The 20,829-nt window shown below is 44.6% G+C and overlaps 1 protein-coding gene across 7 annotated transcripts in view; it reads right to left on the bottom strand.

The window, feature by feature from the left end:
* The window catches only part of Hectd4 (HECT domain E3 ubiquitin protein ligase 4), a 147,733-nt gene extending 128,990 nt beyond the window's left edge, over positions 1 to 18,743 (bottom strand). For all 7 annotated transcript variants that reach the window (XM_076922679.1, XM_076922681.1, XM_076922683.1 and 4 more), the window contains exon 1: positions 18,337 to 18,743. In XM_076922679.1, the coding sequence (XP_076778794.1) occupies positions 18,337 to 18,516 (180 nt within the window). In that variant the 5' untranslated portion in view covers positions 18,517 to 18,743. The remainder of the gene's footprint in view (positions 1 to 18,336) is intronic.
* Positions 18,744 to 20,829: the final 2,086 nt, after the last annotated feature.

Genomic DNA, 20,829 nt, shown 5'->3' with positions numbered 1-20,829 from the left:
AGATAATATTATGTGTGTGTGTATCTGTATATATATTGGGTATTTGTGCGTGTGTGTAGGAAGGAGAGAAAATGTCAACAACAGCCTGATAATGTGGCACATACCTTTAAGCCCAACACTTGGGAGGCAGAGACAGGTACATTTCTGTGAGATCAAGGCCAGCCTGGTCTACAGAACTATTTCTAGGATAGCCAGGCCTATACAAAGAAACCCTGTCTCATAAGAAAGAAAGAAAGAAAGAAAGAAAGAAAGAAAGAAAGAAAGAAAGAAAAGAAAAGAAAGAAAAAAGTAAGTCAGCAATGGGGAGATTATGGCTGACTTTGAATCTCATTTTCACGCAGACAATAAGCACAAATCCGTTTAATAGGAACGGACATTATCATAGGAAAATCACTAGACTATGACATCGGGCCAATAGTGCATGCTATGGACGAAGTCAGAGGAAAACACACAGATTTGCTGTGCTTGTTGATTTATGAGTCTCAACTTAGCCATGCTGAGAACAGATGGCAACAGAAATTGGCCCAAGTGTCACTGTGACGGTACAAATATGGCGGACAGCAGGAAATACATTATTCCTCATTTCAACCTTTTCCTAGAAATAGTGCCTGGATGTTGTGGAGTGAAAACAGGTGAGCATGTGTGGGAGGACTTTATTTCTGGCAAGAGCTGATGGCGAAGGAGAACACTGAATGTATTACTTTCTGCTTAATTCCAGAAATAAAATAGGGAAGATTGGAAATACCTTCAACAATTTTATATTTCTAAAGCTTACTATATTTTTTGGAAAGGTTACTGGTAGTAAGAATATAATTTTGTATAAAATGTCTTCTTAAAATTCAAAACGTGCACACCATTAAGCCCAGCACTGGGAGGCAGAGGGAAATTGGTCTCTGAGTTCAAGGCCAGGCCCAGAAACCTTGTCACAAAACAAGAAAAAAAATTAAAAGCCTAAAATAACACGATATCTTTATAGTACACCCAAACAATGAAGCCAGTAAGAATGTCTGCAGAATTGCTACTAAAAGAACACTACTTCAGGGTCAGTGAGAAGGCTTGGTGGGTAAAGGCACTCGGTGCCAGCCAGGTCTGATGATCTAAATCTTAACCCCAGGACCTACATGGCAGAAGAAAATTGATCCATGAAAGTTGTACACACACACACACACACACACACAGTAAATAACAAACAAACAGACAGACAGACAATTAGAGAAAATGTTACTTCATGTGGTTCCTCCGGCTTTGGCTTTGCTGAGTCTTACAGCACGGCTGTCGCACTCTCTTGACATCTACATGGGTCTAATGCAAACTTGGGGATCGGCTTCTGCCAGGTTCCAGGCATCTATTTTGGTTTTCTTTCTCAGTGTGCTAATGCTGCCCAGGAGCCCATGGAGTGAAACAAGAACTACATGAGATCTATTATGTCCTTATAAGTTTTATACACTAGCATTCTTAGATTAATTTGTTCTTTAAGTCCTCAAACAATCTAAGACCTGAACAGGGTCCTTAAGTGAGTAACACTATTTCATCACAAGAAAAACTAATCTGATAAAAAATTCTAAATCCTAAGTTAGCTCCATCAGGACACACTCCCAATGCCCATTGTGTACACCCAGGCTGCTCTGACCTTGACACTGGTCCCCATGATCTGTACAGCAGACTGCCCTTTGTCCCCAGATCGTTAGGTCTCTTAGTAAGAGGCTGGTCAATTCTGGTTAACACCACTAGTTTGGTGAATAAGGAAGAGTGCTTTCATGCTAGAAACCCAGGAGAGTAGAGACGACAAGAAGTCATCGCCTCCCTTTAGAATGTGCAGTCAGGGGGGTCACTCAATACCTTGTTTTCTGGTCTACAGTTTATAGTATTTTCTTTGATATGTAAACTACAAGAGTTTGGTTTTCATTTGAGACAGGTCTCACTCACATAGGCCAGGGTGGTCTCCAGTATGAACGTCTAATCTTTTGAGAGCCGGCAGGCCTCACCTTAAAACAGGAATCCTATCAAAGGACGGAACCCACTTCACTGGGCTGACACTATCGTCTCCTCATTTGCGCAAGCATCTCTCAAGTCAGAGTAAAGGAAAATATCAGTCTTGCAGTTAAAGCAATGAGTCTGATAGTAAACCTGAGGCAGACACCTAGCTGTCTACGTAGGAGCATCAGATGGCCAGTCCTTGCTGCCCTTTCCAACTTGCCTTATCAGTTTCAGAAAGAATCCGAATCTCCTGTTTCTAAAATAACTAGCTCACTGCGTGAAGGAAGCTCCTGAGGTGGGAAGGGAGAGGGCTCCAGGGCTAGTAACGGGGCAGAAGTGGCTGGGCACTATCAGGGTCTCCAAACGTGTAGGGCGTAGGAAGGCTGGTGTCTGCTGCCTGCTGGGTCACAGATAAGGAAAAGGGCACAGATGGCTTCCTCTTGCTGTCTCCACAACATGACTCACCACAGCATGGAGAGCTTTCTAGCTAAACAATTTAAATAAGCTTTAATAGTAAAAAATGAGCGGCTCAGAAGACTACTACTTAAGCAGATACACCAAAAACCATTTCACAAAACTCTAGATCTGTCTATTAACCACTGCTAGTGTCTGGATAGATACAAGTGGATTTCATGCTCTAATAAACAGAAAAGGGTGTGTTGGGGTAGGTGGCTGAGTGGTAGAGTACTTGCCCCAGGGTCCTGGGTTAGAGCCCCAACACCACACAAAATGGGGCAATGGTGGTGCATACCTTTACTCCCAGTACTTGGGAGGTAGAGAAAGAAGCATTACAAGTTCAAAGTCATCCTCAGCTAAATAGTGAAGTTGAGGTCAGCCTGGGCTACCATCAGATCCTGTCTCAGTCAATCAGCCAATTGGTAGGAAGGGCAAGGGGTAAAACTGAACAGTGTTAATTAGCTTACTATGTCTGTACTATTAAACAGTGCATGAGATATCATAACATTCCTGGGATACTCTGCTGATGGACACAAGCTTCCATTGCTAAAGATGTCGGTACATCTACCTAGCAACAACAAGAGTAGACAACTGCTTATGTGCACTTAGGAGGAGAAACTCAACAAGTTCCTGAATGTGCATACAACCTTCTACTCTCAGGAGCAAGTAGAGTCAAGTGACCCTTCCTAGGTTCCTTTCCCAGCTAATGGATATTTGCACAAATGTACACCCTTCCCTAAGTTGTACAATATGATATTAGCCCCACTCCTGGGGCTAATTCATATTCATCATCTCATGAGCATATGACAGCACTGAAAAAATAGCCTCACAGCACTGGCTACTTTACCAGAGGACCCAGGCTTGATTCCCAGCACCCACGGAGAGGCTCAAAACATGTGTAACTCCAGTGCCAAGGGATCTCACACTTGATTACATACATACATACATACATACATACATACATGCAGGCAAAACACTCATAGACATAAAAATAAATAAATAAATCTTTAATAGAAAAAAACAGCAGATGTTAATATGTCTTTCACATTTTTCGTTTTATTTATTTATTTATTTACACATTTTTCAAGACATGTTCCCTCCTTGTTGGATTATTTTAAGATAATACAACAAGATCCTTTCACATACCAAAACAAAACACAATACAGAAGCAACTTGGAGGGGATGGAGATGGGGGGAGGGGGGGTTGCAGCCAAGCCTAACCTCCTGGGTTCCATTCCTGAAACCCACACAGTAGAACAAAAGACAGATTCTTGTAGGTTATCCACTACCTCCGAGTATATGCTTGTGCATATGCATAGGCACACAAACAAACTCACGATAGTTAAATGTATGTATGCACCTATAAATGTATGTGTGTATGTACACACACTCAAGTAACTTCTAAGCTCTAACTTGGGAACTGAGGCTAAAGAGCCCTCGTGTCCTAGCTCCTAGGCTCTACAGGCTTGCTAATGATATTTCAAAAAAGCGCCTTTTTAACTGTGAAGGGTGATTCTGGCCAGCATTTTGACAGAAAAGAATATGTGCTCAACAATAATAACAGATGTGGGGTTTTTTACACTGGGCTCCTAGAGAGATCACAAGAGGAAACACCAAGGCATGCTCCAAAGAAAGCCCCTGGGAGTAGGAGAGCCACACCTCAGATCACAAAACATGCTGGGCCCTACTACAAAATTATATTCTCAACAATAATCTATGCTGGTAGTTTCACATTCTAGTTCAACCACAAATAGCATGCACATTAAGACACTGGAGCTGGGGCTGAAGAAATAGCTTAACGGTTTAGAGCACTGGCTGTTCTTGCAGAGGACCTGGACTTGGTTCTTTCAACCAGTGGCCAGCTTATAACCACCTCAAGCTCTAGAGGAGTTTTCGGCCTCCATGAGTATCAGCATTCACATGCATATATACTCATAAACAGACAAACACACATACACTTAAAATAAAAATAAATCAAAAATGGAAGAAAGTCAGGCAGTGGCAGCACACAACTTTAATCTCAGCACCGGGAAGGCGGAGGCAAGCAGATCTCTGTGAGTTCGAGGCCAGCCTGGTCTACAGAGGTAGTGCTAGAACAGCCAAGGCTATACAAAGAAATTCTGTCTCTGAGAAAAAGGAAGGAAGGGAGGGAGGGAGGGAGGGAGGGAGGGAGGAAGGAAGGGAGGGAGGGAGGAAAGAAGGAAAGGAAAGGAAGGCGGGAAGGAGGGAAGAAGGAAAGAAAGAAGAAATTTGGCACTGTGTAATTAAATTTTGTTCAAATAAAAAGATGAATAGTGGGCACAGAGATCAAATGTTTGTCCATGTTTAATTAAACAAAAAAAGTTAGCCTAATGACTTGTTTTTGTTCTGTTTTGTTTTGTTTTTTAGAGGCAGGGTTTCTCTGTGTATCTCTGTCTGTCCTGAAACTCACTCTATAGACCAGGCTGGCCTTGAACTCACAGAGATCCCCCTGTCTCTGCTTCCTGAGTGCTGAGATTAAAGACGTATACCCTCATGGCCCAGCCCCCAATAGCTTCTTAAGAAATGTGCTATTCCATTCTACTACATGGGCAGATTTATCTGGTCACATTCGAATGCTACTACATATATATGGGTGCTGGCATTACCAACTAAAAATGTAATTCTTTCAGGTTTCTTTTTTTTTTTTTAAGATTTATTTACTTTATGCATATGAGTACACCACCATTGCTCTCTTCAGACATACCAGAAGAGGGCACCAGACCCCATCACAGATGGTTGTGAGCCACCATGTGGTTGCTGGGAATTGAACTCAGGACCTCTGGAAGAGCAGTTGGTGCTCTCAACCACTGAGCCACTTCTCCAGCCCTCTTTCAGGTTTCTTAACATCCACATATTTTTTTGTTGCTGTTTTGAGACAATGTCATATGTGACCCAGTCTGACCTCCAACATTATACATAGTCAAGGGTCATCTTGAGCCCCTGGTCCTCACCTTCCCACGTGATGGGATTACTGGTTTGGTCCACCACACTCAGTTTATATGGAGCTGGTGACTGAACCCAGGGCCTCATGCATACCAAGCATTCTACTAACCCGAGACACATCCCCGCAATTTTTTTTTTTAATTAATTAAGATGTAACATAGTAAACAAAAGGCACCATACCCCTAACTCCTAGATTACAAACAGAAAGTCTGGAGGAGCTGGTTATATAAAGCTACCTGGCTCAGCCACTGACATCTCCACCCTGTGTGATGGAGATGAATAAAGAATAAAGTCAATCCCTCCAACTGTCCAGCACCACTGTCTGTTAACAGCCACCACAATTTATATTTATTGTCTGAGATAAACTCACCTACAATTTGGTTTGACTAAAGTACAAGGACAGGACCACTTCAGTCCCAAAGAATATCAAAGGGCTGCTAGAACTAAAAGGGGCATCACACCTGATAGGACACTGCCTCAGCTGTACCACAGCCATCTCATACTGTAGCTGCCAGCTTTCCAAACACTGACTGACTGGGAACTGACAAAAGCCCCAGTGACTCTCACTAAATCTTTTCCCCTCTTACTCAGGAAAGTAACATGCAAGTCCTGTCATGGGCTGGAGAGATGGCTCAGCGGTTAAGAGCACTGGCTGCTCTTCCAGAGGTGCTGAGTTCAATTCCTAGCACCTACATGGTGGCTCACAACCATCGGTAATGGGATCTGATGCATTCTTCTTGCTCAGCTTGCTCACCCTGCATCTCCTCTCTCCCTCCTTTCTTCCTTTTTTTCTTTCTTTCTTCTTTTTCTTGTTTCTATGTGTATGAATGTTTTGCCTGTATACATGTCTATGCATATGAATGCCTGGTGTTTGTAAAAGGCAGAAGGTAATATTGAATTTCCTATATCAAAGGTTACAAATGGTTGTAACTGCCATGTGGGTGCTAGGAATCAAACCCAGGTCCTCTGGAAGAGCAGTCAGTGCTCTTCAACCTCCTACTACTCAGCTTGCTCTTTTTTTTTTTTCTTTTTTTTTTTTTTTTTTTTCGAGACAGAGTTTCTCTGTGTAGTCCTGGCTGTCCTGGAACTCACTCTGTAGACCAGGCTGGCCTCGAACTCAGAAATCCGCCTGCCTCTGCCTCCCAAGTGCTGGTATTAAAGGCGTGCGCCACCACCGCCGGCAGCTTGCTCTTTTTTTAAAAAAAAGATTTGTTCATTTTGTGTATATGAGTACACTGCAGAGTGTATCATATCCCATTATAGATGGTTGTAAGCCACCATGTGGTTGCTGGGAAATGAACTCAGGACCTCTGAAAGAAGTCAGTGCTCTTAACCGCTGAGCCATCTCTCCAGTCCCCAGGTTGCTTTCTTATACAACCCAGAACCACCTGCCCAGAGATGACGCATTCACACAATGAGCTAGTCCCTCACACATCAATCATTAATCAAGAAATGCCCTATAGACTTGCCTACAGGCAAGGTATTTTCTCAATTGAGGTTCCTCTTCCCAGATGACCCTAGCGTTTGTCAAAAGGAAAGAAAAGCCAGAACAACTTACTTTATTTTTAATTAGGTGTGTATGTGTATGTCTGTGCATGGGTGTATGCATAAGTATAAGGGTACACTTAGAGACCACAGGAGTGATGAAGCCCTGGAGCTGGAGTTACCGTCAGTTGTTAGCCACTCCACGTGGGTACTGATAACAGAATTTGGGTCCTCTGCAAGAACAGTACATGTTCTTAATCACTGTGTCATCTCTCTAGCCCATTGTGTGTACACTTCTCTTCTACATAAAGGTCAATGTGTATATTATTTATCATTGATCTGTGTGTGTACATGGGTGTGTGCCATTGTACACCTAGTCAGAAGAGGACAAGTCTATGGAGTTGGTTCTCTCCTTCCACCTTTACATGGGTTCCAGGGATCATTTTCATGTCTTCAGACTTGTATAACAAGCACCTTTACCGACTAAGCCCTCTGGACATCAAATGGAAAAAAAATTAAGGAGTTATTTGTGTTTGAACAGTAGCAGAGTTGGGCTAAAGGACAGTTCAGTCAGTACAGTCCTTGCCGAGCACACAGAAGCCTAGGTGCTGATTCCCAGTTCCATGTAAACTAGTCATGGTGGCTCATGCCTGTGGTCCCAGCACTTGGGAAGGTGTTGCAGGAGAGTCAGCAACTCAAGGATAGCTTCTACTACACAGCAGAGGTTTGAGCCAGCCTGGGCTACATAATGAGACCCTGCCTAAAAAGATGTGGGGAGGGGGAAGAATGTGCTGCACCTTGGCTTCTATTTTAGATAACGATGAAGATGACCAAGAGGCCATAGTAGCATCCCCTCGGCACCTGTAGACAACACAGTGAATGTATCAACACATGGAAGAACTTTTAACATTTAAACATTTCCTATCATCAAAGAATTAATACACTGAAATTTTTATGTTTGAAGCATCATCCCAAGAATGATGTTCCCCTGAAAAGCAATTCTCAATAATTAAGTATCTTGCATGACCTGATTTACCAACACAGAAAAAAATAAGACAATGGAAAGAAAAGAAAATATTAGACTATATGAGAGATCTCATGGTAAAATGGGTAAAAATTCCTGAAGTTCAGCCTGTAGAAATAAATTATTCTTTGTCTCATGTGTTTATATTAAAAATAGTAAACAATATTATTTTTATTGAAGACAAAGCCAAGCAGTGTATACTTATTTAACTCCATCCATATCTATTCATCTTCGTTATTGCAGGACTTTAAAATGCACCATGCCAAGAAAACCCTGAAGGATCCAGTACTAGAATTACAATGGGTGTTTCAATATCAAAGCTCACATCCCACATATGGTGTTATTATTAAACGTCATATGCTAGTTGCTATTCTGGGTGAGTTGCCTCGTGAACTTCATTCACTTATTTCATTTATAACCTTATCATTTACAGGACAATATTTCATAAACAAGAAGTGGAAGTCTTTAGTTTTTTTTGTTCCTGACCAGGTAGGCTTCTTCAGACTTACTTTGTAGCCAGGGATGATGCTGAAGGTCTTATCCTCCTGCTTCCACCTCCCAAGTACTCAAATCACAGGTAAAACATATCCAGTAGATCCAGTTTTAAGTGGGGCTGGAACCCAGGACATCAAGCATGGTAGGCAAGCATCCTACCAAATGAGCTACATGCCCAGCCCCAAGGATTACAAGTTCTGCCGGGCAGTGGTGGCACATGCCTTTAATCCCAGCACTTGGGAGGCAGAGGCAGGCGGATTTCTGAGTTCGAGGCCAGCCTGGTCTACAGAGTGAGTTCCAGGACAGCCAAGGCTAACAGAGAAGCCCTGTCTCGAAAAACCAAAAAATAAAAAAATAAAAAAAGGAATACAAGTTCTGATAAGAGGCAGTGCTCGGCAGGAAGTCACCTAGATATGTATGTACTCGATATCCTCACCTGGCTCCCTCCGTGTCTACACAAGCCCTGAAGACTCCTTCAGTCTCAAGTTCCAGATTGCCACTGACTTGGGATATTATCATCTTCTAAATGCCCAGGCATGACAGTCTGCAGCTCCACTTTACTGTGCACTCCAAAAAATGACAGGCAGGGCTGAGAGAGCAACTCAGTGGTACAACATCTACCTGGAATGAGCAAGGTCCTGGGAACTATGAAGGGGGAAAGGAGCACCCCTACTCCAAATGACGCTCAAAGCATCTAACGCAGCAGAGCATTTGATGGGCTGCACATGAAGATGCCGGCACTGCCCAAAGCATCAAATGCAACAGAGCATTTTCTGGGCTGCACGTAAAGATGCCAGTGCTGTGCCAGACATGGACTTATCACTTAGCTCCAGAAGCAGAAAGGGAAGGTGTGGGCACCAAATACAAGGACTTAGAGATAACTTGGAGTTATGTAGCAACAACAGAGCATAGTGGCGCACACCTGTGGTCCCAGCAGTAGGGAGGCCAAGGCAGAAGGATCACTACAAATTTAAGGCCAGACTGGCCTACTTAGGGAATTTTAGGAAAGCCAGGGCTACACAGTGACACCTTGTATCAACAAACTAACTGTACTATATGCCCAGCCATAAAGGTGATAGTGTATGTTGGACTTTAGTTTACAACAGAAAACATAGTTGGGGTGGGGTAGGATAGAGAACTGGCCACATTTCTAGTGCTTACCAGCGGACAGCAGTGACAACAGGCCTGCAGAACTCCTGAAAGGGTCTGAGTAAAGAACCTTGACCATGCACGTCTGAAAGCCCACTTTGAAGAATGAAGAAAACACAATTGCATTCTACAGAGGTAAAAGTGGGGTGAAAACACTTTTAACACACTTAAAACTTAAAAACACTGTGGCAACTGCTCCCTAAGGACACTGTTGGGAAGGGTCCTCCTTAGATGACAATGACACTGTGGCTCTAGTATGCAACCCAAGTACTTGGGAAGCAGAGGCAAGCAGTGCAAGAGCTCAAGACCAGCCTCTGCCACCTAGTAAGTCAGAGGCCAGCCTGGGCCTGTCTCAGTAAGCCAAAGGGGTAGGGGCAAGGCTGGGGGAGATAGGTTTTTTGTTTTTTTTTTTTTTTAATAAACTGTTTATTTTCTTTAAAAATTGCTTCCTGGGCCAGGCAGCTACCTCAGCAGTTAAGAGCACTGGCTGTTCTTGCAGAGGCCCAGGGTGTGAATCCCAGCAGCAGCAGGATTGCTGCAGCCACCTCTCCAGCCCCAGAGGACACCTACACCCTCTTGGTGCCTCCAAGGACACTAGGCACACACATGGTGCACAGCCATACATGCAGGCAAAGCAACCTTAACATAAAATAAAAATAAATCTTTAAAAAAAAATAATAGCTTTGTTAGCAGGGGTTGGGTGAGACATACCTGCCAACTGAGATGGAAGAATGGCAAATTCCAGACCAATCTGAGCTGTATCTCATAGCCTAACTCAAAAGGACAAAAGAAACAGACAAAACCAGCTTCCTTACTAATGGTACAATGTTTTGCACATGGGAGGAAGTCAGATCATCCAAGAAAACCAGGCCTGCCCAAGATCACCAGGTCATAGAAAGTTTACAGAAAAGTAACATTTCCTACCACAGAAACTATGCAGAGGTTTCCAGATATGTGGTCATTTGTACACCAAACAATTGCACACCTGGTGATCTTCACAGGAGTCTGTTCTTACTCATTTCTAGCTGAGATGTCTATGGGCCTTGCCAAGGTAACAGTTTTGAATAAGTCAAAAGATAACTTCCGGGGTTAAGGACAAGGGTCACCTTGGATAGAGCTCGAGGCTCTGAGTTTATCCTCAGCACTGAGAAAAAGGGAAAAAAAGGCAAAATCAAACATGGGTTTATAAGAAGCCTATTATAGTATAGTGAAATACAGGTTCCAGAAACAGTCAAAAAAGCAAGAGCCCCATGGTGGTGATATGACATAGGCCCCATGGTTATCAGCACACTGAACAAACCCTAACAGAACATACAATCTTCCTAAGCACCAGCAAGCATAAACGGCATTGCCAGCCAGACACAGGAGCCATGGGTAACAGACAGCACCTGGAACTTCAACTTTACAAAGCCACAGCTCCTATGGCTCCCGCCAATACTGCTCTTGGTCCACTTGACTCATGACTAAAGAAAATGGTGTGCCTCAGCTCAAACTATGTGAAACTTCCTCACTAAATTCACAGATTCCCTCAATTCTATTCAGATTAAAAATCCCTGAGGAAAAAAAAGAAACTTTTCTTTATTTATTTCATCCTGAAAAGGTTTCCTCCAAAGTTCTACCTTTCCACCTTGCAGGCCCTTGATGACTTGCAGAGAAGCAGGTGAGGATAAAGTCATTCTATTAAATGTTTCAGTGTTTGAATGCAAATCCTAATGTAGTCTTCTTTGATAACTAGTTCAACTCCATTAAAAAAAAAAAAAAAAAAGTAGCAGTTCCACAGTTCCTGCAGCCTCCTCTCCTTCTGAAATAACTGTGCTCATCCCACAGTCAGTTGCTTGCTGTTGTTTCCTGTCACCAGGAACTACTGACTGAACGTCTTGTAAAGAGGGCTCATACACTCCTGTATGCACCCCACACACACTGTTGTCAAGACAGCTGGAGGCAGGCAGGGAAGGAAGAGAAAGCAGGATGCTTTGGGGACTTGACAGTCCTTACACAACTGACCCCACAGGCACCCTGACAGGCAAAGGACACCCACCCTACCCTGGCCAACAGGGAGTGTTTTATGACACGCGATATGGATGCCAACAAGACAGATACTAACCAAAGCTGCTTTACTCAGAAAGGCTTTAAGCATATACAAAAAAGGAGAAAGACTGAAGTGGAGACCAAGCATTGTCTCGCACCTCACCACACTGCCAGTACATTGTGAGGCAAGAACACTGCAGGGATCTCTAAAAAACTAAAGAAAAATTTATCTCTGCCACTCAAACTAAATGAAACCTATCTCTGCTGCTAGGAAAAGAAATCTGGGGACTGGAGAGATGGTTCAGTGATTAAGAACACTGTCTGCTCTTCCAAAGGACCCAGGTTCAATTCCCAGTAACCACATGGTGGCTCACAACTGTCTTTTACTCCAGTTCCAAAGGATCTGACACCCTCACACCAATACACATAAAATAAAGCAGATTATTTCTTTAAAAAATCTGTAGATATTTGATGCTCAGTGACCAGTTGACTGATATGCATAAAAGAACTTTCCAGAAACAGCAACATAGAACTTTACCAAAATAAAATAATAATAATAATCTAATAATTAATATACATTGCTTTGTTGTGGTGGCTCAGGGAGTGTTGAGATAAGGTCTGGGCTCTATAGTTAACTCATGGCAATCCTGCCCGATCTGCCCAGCTGCTGGGATTCTAAGCATACACCACCATGCCCAGCTCGTCTTATTATGTAGCCAGGCAGGCCTCCGACTTACAGCAATACTCTTGCCTCAGTCTCCTAAGTGCAAGGGTTGTAGTCATGCACCTGACCAGTATTTACCAGTATTTGTTTGTTTGTTTGGGGGATAGTCTCCTGTAACCCAGACTAGCTTTAAGCCTGATGCTCAAGCAAGAATGACCTTAAACATCTGACCTCCTGTCTCTACTTCCTGAATGCTAGGATTAAAGAGGAGTGCCACCACTCTAGTTAATGCAGCACTAGGGACAAAACCCAGGGCTTTGTGCACGTGCAGCAACCGCTCTACCAACTGAGCTACATCCCTAGCCACTTCTAAAATGATGACTCATTGTTAACGTGAACCCTAGGACAGAACCAGACAGACGTCAGCCTCAGCTTTGCCACTATGCTCTCTATCAAGTCACCTAATTTTGTCTATGCTATAGTTTCTGCACTGAGGATGGGGTAGATAACAATGGCCAACGTCAGAAGGCTTTTGCAGGGATTAAATTAGATAACAGTCATGAAGATCTCACAAAAGCCTGGCATGAAGTACAATGTGCTGTTGTTCTAGTGGTGGTAAAAGTGTTGACAATGTGGGAGCCAGAGAGATGGCTCAGCGGTTAAGAGTACTAACTGCTCTTCCAGAGGTCCTGAGTTCAATTCCCAGCAACCACATAGTGGCTTACAACCATCTGTAATGGTGTAAGACACACATGCCCTCTTCCGGTGTACTACAGTGTACTCATATACATAAAATAAGTTTAAAAAAAAATGTTGACAATCTTGAAAGAAGTTATACCAAGCCAGCACTCTGGAGAGGCAAGAAGACCAGGAGTCCAAGGTTATCCTCAGCTACCTGTTCAAGGCCAGCAGGGCAATCTATATACAGCCCAGTCTCCAAACAACAAGTGACTTTCAACTGTTGGCCATACTGGCCCCACAGTCCTCATGTCTTCATCCTTACTCCGTACTCTGGCTTGCTGAGCCTTTCCCTGACTCAGAACACAGTGACCTCCATCGGTCAGAACCTGGTGGCTGCATGCCAGTAAGAAACTACTGGTGAACAGGGACAGTTTACTCATTCATTATCACTCTCCTCCATTCTAGAATCTGGAATTCTAGAAGCTCAGTTCTGTCCTTTTTCAAAGCATTCCAGAACAAACCAACCGAAGCCTGAACCTCATCCCAAAGGTTCTGGGTGCATGTCACAGCACACAAAGCCTTGGCTGCTTCAACTGCGCAGCTCCAAACCCAAATGTTCTTCTCTTAAACAACAAAACAAACAACATACAAACCCTTGCTGCCTTCCACTCCCTAAACAGTACCCAGAACACACTGTGGGCATGCAGAGATTATGTTGCTTGTTGAAATATAACTGGCGTACAATAAACTGCACATATTTAAGCCGTAGGATCTGAGTTGTTCTGACACATACACATATGAACATGAAACGATACCACAAGCAAACAACTGAGACACCCATCACCTCAGAACCTCTCACTCCGTTACAACCAACCAACCAACCTCCCTCCCTCCCTCCCTCCCTCCCTCCCTCCTCCCAGCAGGCTTTCTCTTTAGGCACTCAGCACAGACTAGCTTGTATTCTCTAGAATTTCATATCAATGGAATCTTACAGTGTACGCTGACGGGTTTACCCACGCTCTATCAACAGAGCGTAACTCTGTATTGCTTTTATTCTACTGTATGGATTTTCCACACTTGTTTATCTCTTCACCTGTTGGACATCTGGAATGTTTCCAGTTTGAGGCAGTCACAAAATTTACTTGAACTTTCATTTGTAGGGCTGGAGAGATGGCTCAGAGGTTAAGAGCACTGGCTTCTTGTTCTTCTAGAGGTCTTGAGTTCATCAATTCCCAGCAACCACATGGTGGCTCACAACCATCTGTAATGGGATCCGATGCCCTCTTCTAGTGTGTCTGAAGACAGCTACAGTGTACTCATATAAATGAAATAAATAAATCTAAAAAAAAAAAAAAAAAAATGAAATCTTTGTGGGAAGAATTCTCAGTGGTTAAGAGCTCTTGTTATTTCAAAGGACAAAGAAAAGGGGAGGGGCAAAATAAGCAAGACACGTATGTATGAAATATCATAATGACATCTATTAGCATGTTTACTAATTTTAAAATTAATATAAAAAGAATATGGCTGGGCGGTGGTGGCGCACGCCTTTAATCCCAGCACTTGGGAGGCAGAGGCAGGCGGATTTCTGAGTTTGAGGCCAGCCTGGTCTACAGAGTGAGTTCCAGGACAGCCAGGGCTACACAGAGAAATCCTGTCTCGAAACAAACAAACAAACAAACAAAAAGAATATGTTTCACTCTGCATTCCTAATTCACTGAGACTCAACTCAAAGCCCTTACTTCATCAACATCCCCCTGACTTCTGTCGCTCTTCTTTTCCCGTCTGCTTTCTGAATAAGGGCTCAGAGCTCCCAACAAGCTAAGGATAGTTTCCTCTCAGCCCCTTGGCTCCTGATGTCCTTCCTCTCTGTATAGAATGTCCTTTGCCCCACAGCCATAAGGAATAATCTCACCTCCTTCAAGTCTCTGCTCAAAAGCCTGCCTGCCCTGGATATGAAATAGACTCCCATCTCCTCACCTTTTCCACAGTTCTTATCACTTGTCATCACACACATGTACTAGCACACATGCACACACATGTACATACACAGGCATATGCACACACATACACAAGTTGTTCTTCCACTTCAGTGGGCTCCATATCTTTCCATTCAACCAAATGTGGATTGAAATATTCAGAAAACTGATGGGCTGGTAGTTCATACCTTTAACCCTATACTGGGCAGGCAGAGGCAGGGGATTTCCTGTGAGTTCAACACTAACTATGTCTACAAACTGAGCCCCTGTCTGAAAAGAAGAAGAGGAGGAAGAGGAGGAGGAAGAGGAGGAATTTCTAAAAGCAAAACTCAAATTTGCTTTGTAGCAAGCCCTACACTACAGAATCCACACAAATGAAGTGATGTGTAAGCATCCCAGCACTTCAAAGCTCCTCTCCCTAGTGTTCATTATGTGGATAGTCATCCTGGCCTGCTTGTGTGCAATGGGACCAGACATAGAACAGACATACATCATTATCTCCTAAGCAATACAGCCCTGCCTACCTTGTACTACACATAGCAATGAATTACTTGTATAGGAAGCTGTGCAAAGTCTGCGTGCTAAAATGATACCATTTTATCCAAGAGCTTCAGCATCTGTGGGTTTTGGTATCCAACAGATCCTGGATCCCGTCCAAGGACACTGTGGGGCTGTGTATGTAGGATACTTGTTACTTACTGTAGTCTACATCTTCGTGCTGAAATATAAGCTTTTTAGAGTGTAAAGCTTTCATTTCATCCACTGCCATGCCCTCAGTACCCAAAACAGTAGACTTCACTTACTTCTAAACTCCACAAGATACTATTTTCCATTAATTTTTTGAGAACTATTGGGTGGATGTGGTTTTTCTCTTTAAAAAACTGACTATAATTTACTGGAGAAAAATTTACTCCCAATGCTCTCTGCTCAGGTCAATTTTCATCTTTTTAAAGTCTTTTTTTCTAACTGACATATAACCTTGCAGAGCACTGTTAGTAAGAGGAATACTGGAACCCAGAGGCAGAAGGCCCAGGTCAGCTTACTTGCCATAGCTTGACGTGGTACACCCACCACAGTAGAACTCTCCTGATCCCTTTCTAAAATGAAGAAAACACTCATATCTTCAAGGTGCATCATCTCCAATGTACCTTCTGTGCTTTCAGATTCTGTGACTACACAATCTTATGCACTGTGGTTGTCCCTCATAAATTATTCACCTGAGCTTCAGTCTTATTCCTCATAATTTAAAATCATTAATGGAAGAATTCTATAATTATAGACCCTATGAGAATAGCTGCTATTCCTTCAGAGTCTACTGGAGAGATCTGGGAGCCAGTACTTCATAGAAGTGCTAATATCCCAAAAGATACCTTTTAAAACACTGACAAATCTCTAATCTTCCTGAAACATGAAAAAGAAACAGTTGCCAGAGGAATCAAATTGGAGTCAGGAAAAATGGTTCTGTGGAAGAATTGCTTGCTATGCAGCATGAGGGTCTCAGTTTAAGGCTAGAAGATAGATGGGTGGTTAAGGGGATCCAGTTTAGATCCCCTGCATCCCCGTAAATTAATTCTAAGTATTAAAAAACTATTTAAGGATGAGTGTGTTGTGCACACCTTTAATCCCAGCACTTGGGAGACAGAGACAAGCAGATCTCTAGGAGTTCCAGGCCAGCCTGGTTTTCATGGGGTCCAGGACAGCCAAGATTATTCAGTGAGACCCTGTCTCAAAAAATTAAAAAATAAAAATAAAGATCGTGAGCAAACTGCACATTTGCTCTGCTCTGCTACATCCGCACAATGGATACAACTGTTGCAACAAGTAACAAGATTTACCTTCTAGAGTTCTTTGAGAATTTAACAAGACAGCATCTGACACAATGGATACAGCCAAGAATTATTGTTAAATAGATAAGTGTGTGGATAGCAGACTACTTACTTCTCTAGATACTGTAGTCTGTAACTGGAAAAGAATAAAAACAAAACAGCTCTTTTACTGCCAGTACCAATGTGTATCACTTACACAAGTTCCTTTTGGAGAAGAATTAATCTATTAGGCCACAATCTTTCCTTAGCTGTATGTGTCACTCAGGACACAGATAGTAAACATTTTAGGAATGTCAACTGAATAACTTGGTTTTTAAAAATAATTCTACCTCTTTTAATCCGAAAGCTCGAGAAATTTAGGTTAGTCTCTAGGGCACAAAGAGCACCATCCACTTTCCACCTTTCCACAACAGCGCCCATTAAATAGAGTCCACCATCAGACTATCAGAGCCCTGCAGTTAACTCAGACACACCTTGCTTTTTATAGAATAGGCCCGAATAAAACATAATTGTATTATGATTCCACGTTAGGGATTCCCTATCAACTCCCATATTATCGTGGCTAGACTGTAAAATATGCCAATTTAGAGTTCACAGTCGGAAATTCTGAGGCAACCTCAAAGCCAGACACAAACAGCAGACCGCATTCGCATCTCAAGCACGTCCCAAAGTCTAGCTGAACGCGATCAGATCTATGCTGTTTCTAGAAGCACACGGTAATGGGATTTTACCCCATTTCTATAAATGTCGGTTGGTGGTGCTGAATGCCAGAGTCTATAGAAAACCGCAAAACAAAAGATTCCCTGTGCGGGAGGCCCTCCTGTCTGAGGTGTACCCCAGGGACCCGCTCCATGCGACAATACGAATTTCACCACACTCCGAGGGGAAGGAGGGTCAACATCCACCTGGTCTGGATGAAAACACGCCGGCCAAACATTCCCACCTCTAGGCAAATGCGAAACCGAGCGCAGTCGGTGGAAAGTTCCCTTCCACCATATGCACATTTGGTTTAATTGGGGTGGATGGGGGTGGGGGAACCACAACTGCTGAGACTGGCTAATGCACCTGCCACCGCTCCTAGAATGGGCTTCTCAGAGACCCCGAGGCGCGCGCACCCGCGCGCGCATACACACACACACACATACACATACACACACACACACTCATACTCATACTCGCTCACGGCCGCCCTTGACCCTTCCTAGGCCTCAGTGTAGCATCCCTTACTCGCTGTACAAACCCCGGAGCTTGCCTGACAAAGGCCCGGGTGTCAATCCGAGGCACTGCACAGACAGGTTGCAGAATTGCTTATGGTGGAGGCAGCCTGGCAGCTGTCACTCCGGTCTCCCCACCACACAAGCGCGCACACCGCACGCACGCACACAAAATCAACACAGGGGCTGGGGCCCCGAAAAGAAGCAGAGCCCGTGCAACCGTTCAAGATACAAAAGGTCTCCGGAGCGCAGGCACCTGGGCGCGCCCGCCGAGAGACTCCCGGTGCGTGGGGGGAGGGGAGCCGCCGGGCGGCGGCTGCCGGGGCTCCAGGCCGCGGCCGGAAGATGCTCTCCGGAGTCGCACACACCTGCGGCGGCCTGCCGGGGCCTCACTCACCTCCAGGTCGGTGTCGGCGGCCTCCGGGGCGCCGAGTATCTCGCTGGGCAGCTCGGCCAGGTCGGTGACCCGGATAAGCCCGTCGTGCAGAAAGATGGTCTCCTCCTTCACCGAGAGCCACTGCGCCGAGTCCGCCGCCGCCGCCGCTGCCGCCGCCGCTGCGGCTGCCGACGAGCCCATGGCTAAGAGAAGGCGCTGCGGAGACGCCGCCGCCTCAGCAACCCATGGCCGACCGCCGCGCCCGCGTCGCCCGTGCGGCTCCGCCCTAGGCGTTCCGCGCCGCCATCCCCTCTACACGCCAACCCCGGCCCGGGAGACCCCGGCCCCGCCGCTGCCGCCGCCCTGACGAGCAGGATCCGCCTCTGCCGCTCCGCAGCCAACTGTCAGTAAGACGCCATCTTGGGGGCGGGGTTCCCGGCATGCCCTGCGGGGTGGACAATACAGGCCCCGCCCTCCCGTCAGTCTGGCCCCGCCCACACCCTGCCCGAGCTTTATAATCCAGCTGCAGCGCCTCAGAGGCATGGCCTCTTGGGCGCCCCTTCTTCTCATACCTTCTAAGGTCGTCTGACGCTCCGGGAGACGACGACCCTGGTTCCCTTTTCTCATTGCTCAGGTGTGCACCGTTTGCTCAGGCCAGAGCTCATTCTGGAAGGATTATGGGAGGGTCAACGCTGTTATCTTTTTAAATGAGATAGGTTCAGGAGTCTTTTTCTAAGACCTTGGATAGTTCAGTCTTAGAGGGTTAGCCTAGCATGCCTGAGGTCCTGTGTTCCATTTACAGCACAATAAGTAAACAAACAAAACAGCCCTGGTGGTGGATGCCAGTTGTCCCAATGCTTGGGAGGCAGAAATGGGCGGGCCGTTGCAAGTTGCAGGGTAGCCTGGTCTACATATCAAGTTTCAGGCTGACCTGGGCTACATAAGGTGTTCCAGATCAGCCAGGTCTAGGTAGGCTCTATATCCAAAAAAAATACCACATAAAATAGTTAGGAAATTATATAAAATACTAAAGGCTGGTATATCATAGGCATTATACTTGGTCATGAGAACTTGATAAAACTCACAGCAGATGGTTACTATTTACTGGGGAAAAAATAATATGGAGAAACAACTGGCATCGGATGAAGATAAAGCATCTATCGATGGTTGCCCTTAGGCTGGAGAAATGATTGACAGGTTGACACTGGTTGCTCTTCCCAACACTCAGAGGGCAGTTCACAACTATTTATAACTTCAGTCCCAAGGGACCTCACATCCTCTTCAGGCCTCCAAGATCACTGTACAGATGTGGTACACAGACATACATGCAAGCAAACATTCACACACATAAAAAAATTAAAAATTTAATTTAAAAATTAAACAAAAGCAATGCTTTCCTTCCGACTTCTGGCTTCTTAATAGTGTTCCCGTTAGTCAAAATTACAACTTTGTCATCTTCAACACTGACTGACACGCACCTTTCTAAACATGAGTACTTGCCAGGCTTGCTGGTGCCTTTACTACCAGAGCTCAGGAGGCAGAAGCAAGATGACCTCTGTGAGTGCAGGGCTAGCCGAAGGTACATAGTTCCAGGACAGCCGGGACAACATAGTGAGACCTTGTCTCAAAAGCAAACAAGCATCCAAAAGAATGTGGCTGTGGCTGTCTGCTTCTTATTCATTCAGCAAGTGGTTCATGATCCCTTCCATAGGACCCTGTTCTTGGTGTGGGGTTTTACAGAGATAAGCACAGCAAGAATGCCTTCTCTTGTGGAACCCAGATGGGGGAACAGACAAAAAGCAAGAAAACACCACAGCAGGCAGTTCACAAGAGACGGATGTGATGGAATGGAGCTGACATGCATCTCAGTGACTAGGTGCTTGCTTAACATGCACACGGCCCCCATCCCTGTAATCTTGGCACTCTGAAGATTCAGACACCAGGGTCCAGAGCTCAAGGTCATCCTTGGCAACAGAGCAAGGTCAAGGTCAACCTGGACTAAATGAGACCCTGTCTCAAATCAGCAACAACAACAACAACGAGGAGGAGCCAAGAGTAGTTAGTAGCCTGTAATCTCAGCATTCGGGAAGCCAAGACAGGGCCGGAGGGAGGGATGGCTCAGCGGTTAAGAGCACTGACTGCCCTTCCAAGGGTCCTGAGTTCAATTCCCAGCAACCACATGGTGGCTCAACACCATCTGTAATGGGATTTGATGCCCTCTTCTGGTGTGTCTGAAGACAGCTACAGTGTACTCATATAAATAAAATAAATCTTTAAAAAAGAAAAAAAGACAAAGAAGACAAGACAGCAGGATCAGCAGGATAGCCATGAGTTTGAGGCTAGCCTGGGCCACACAGTGAGACCTTGCTTCAAAAAACAAAAACAAAACAAAACAAAACAAACAAACAAAAAAAACAAAGCAAGGGTGCTGGAGACATGGCTCAGAGGTTAAGAGCACTGACTATTTTTCCAGAGGTCCTGAGTTCAATCCCCAGCAACCACATGGTGGCTCAC

Source organism: Arvicanthis niloticus, chromosome 24 (assembly GCF_011762505.2).
Source record: "Arvicanthis niloticus isolate mArvNil1 chromosome 24, mArvNil1.pat.X, whole genome shotgun sequence".
Taxonomy (NCBI): Eukaryota; Metazoa; Chordata; class Mammalia; order Rodentia; family Muridae; genus Arvicanthis; species Arvicanthis niloticus.
This window is presented reverse-complemented; position numbering and strand designations above follow the sequence as displayed.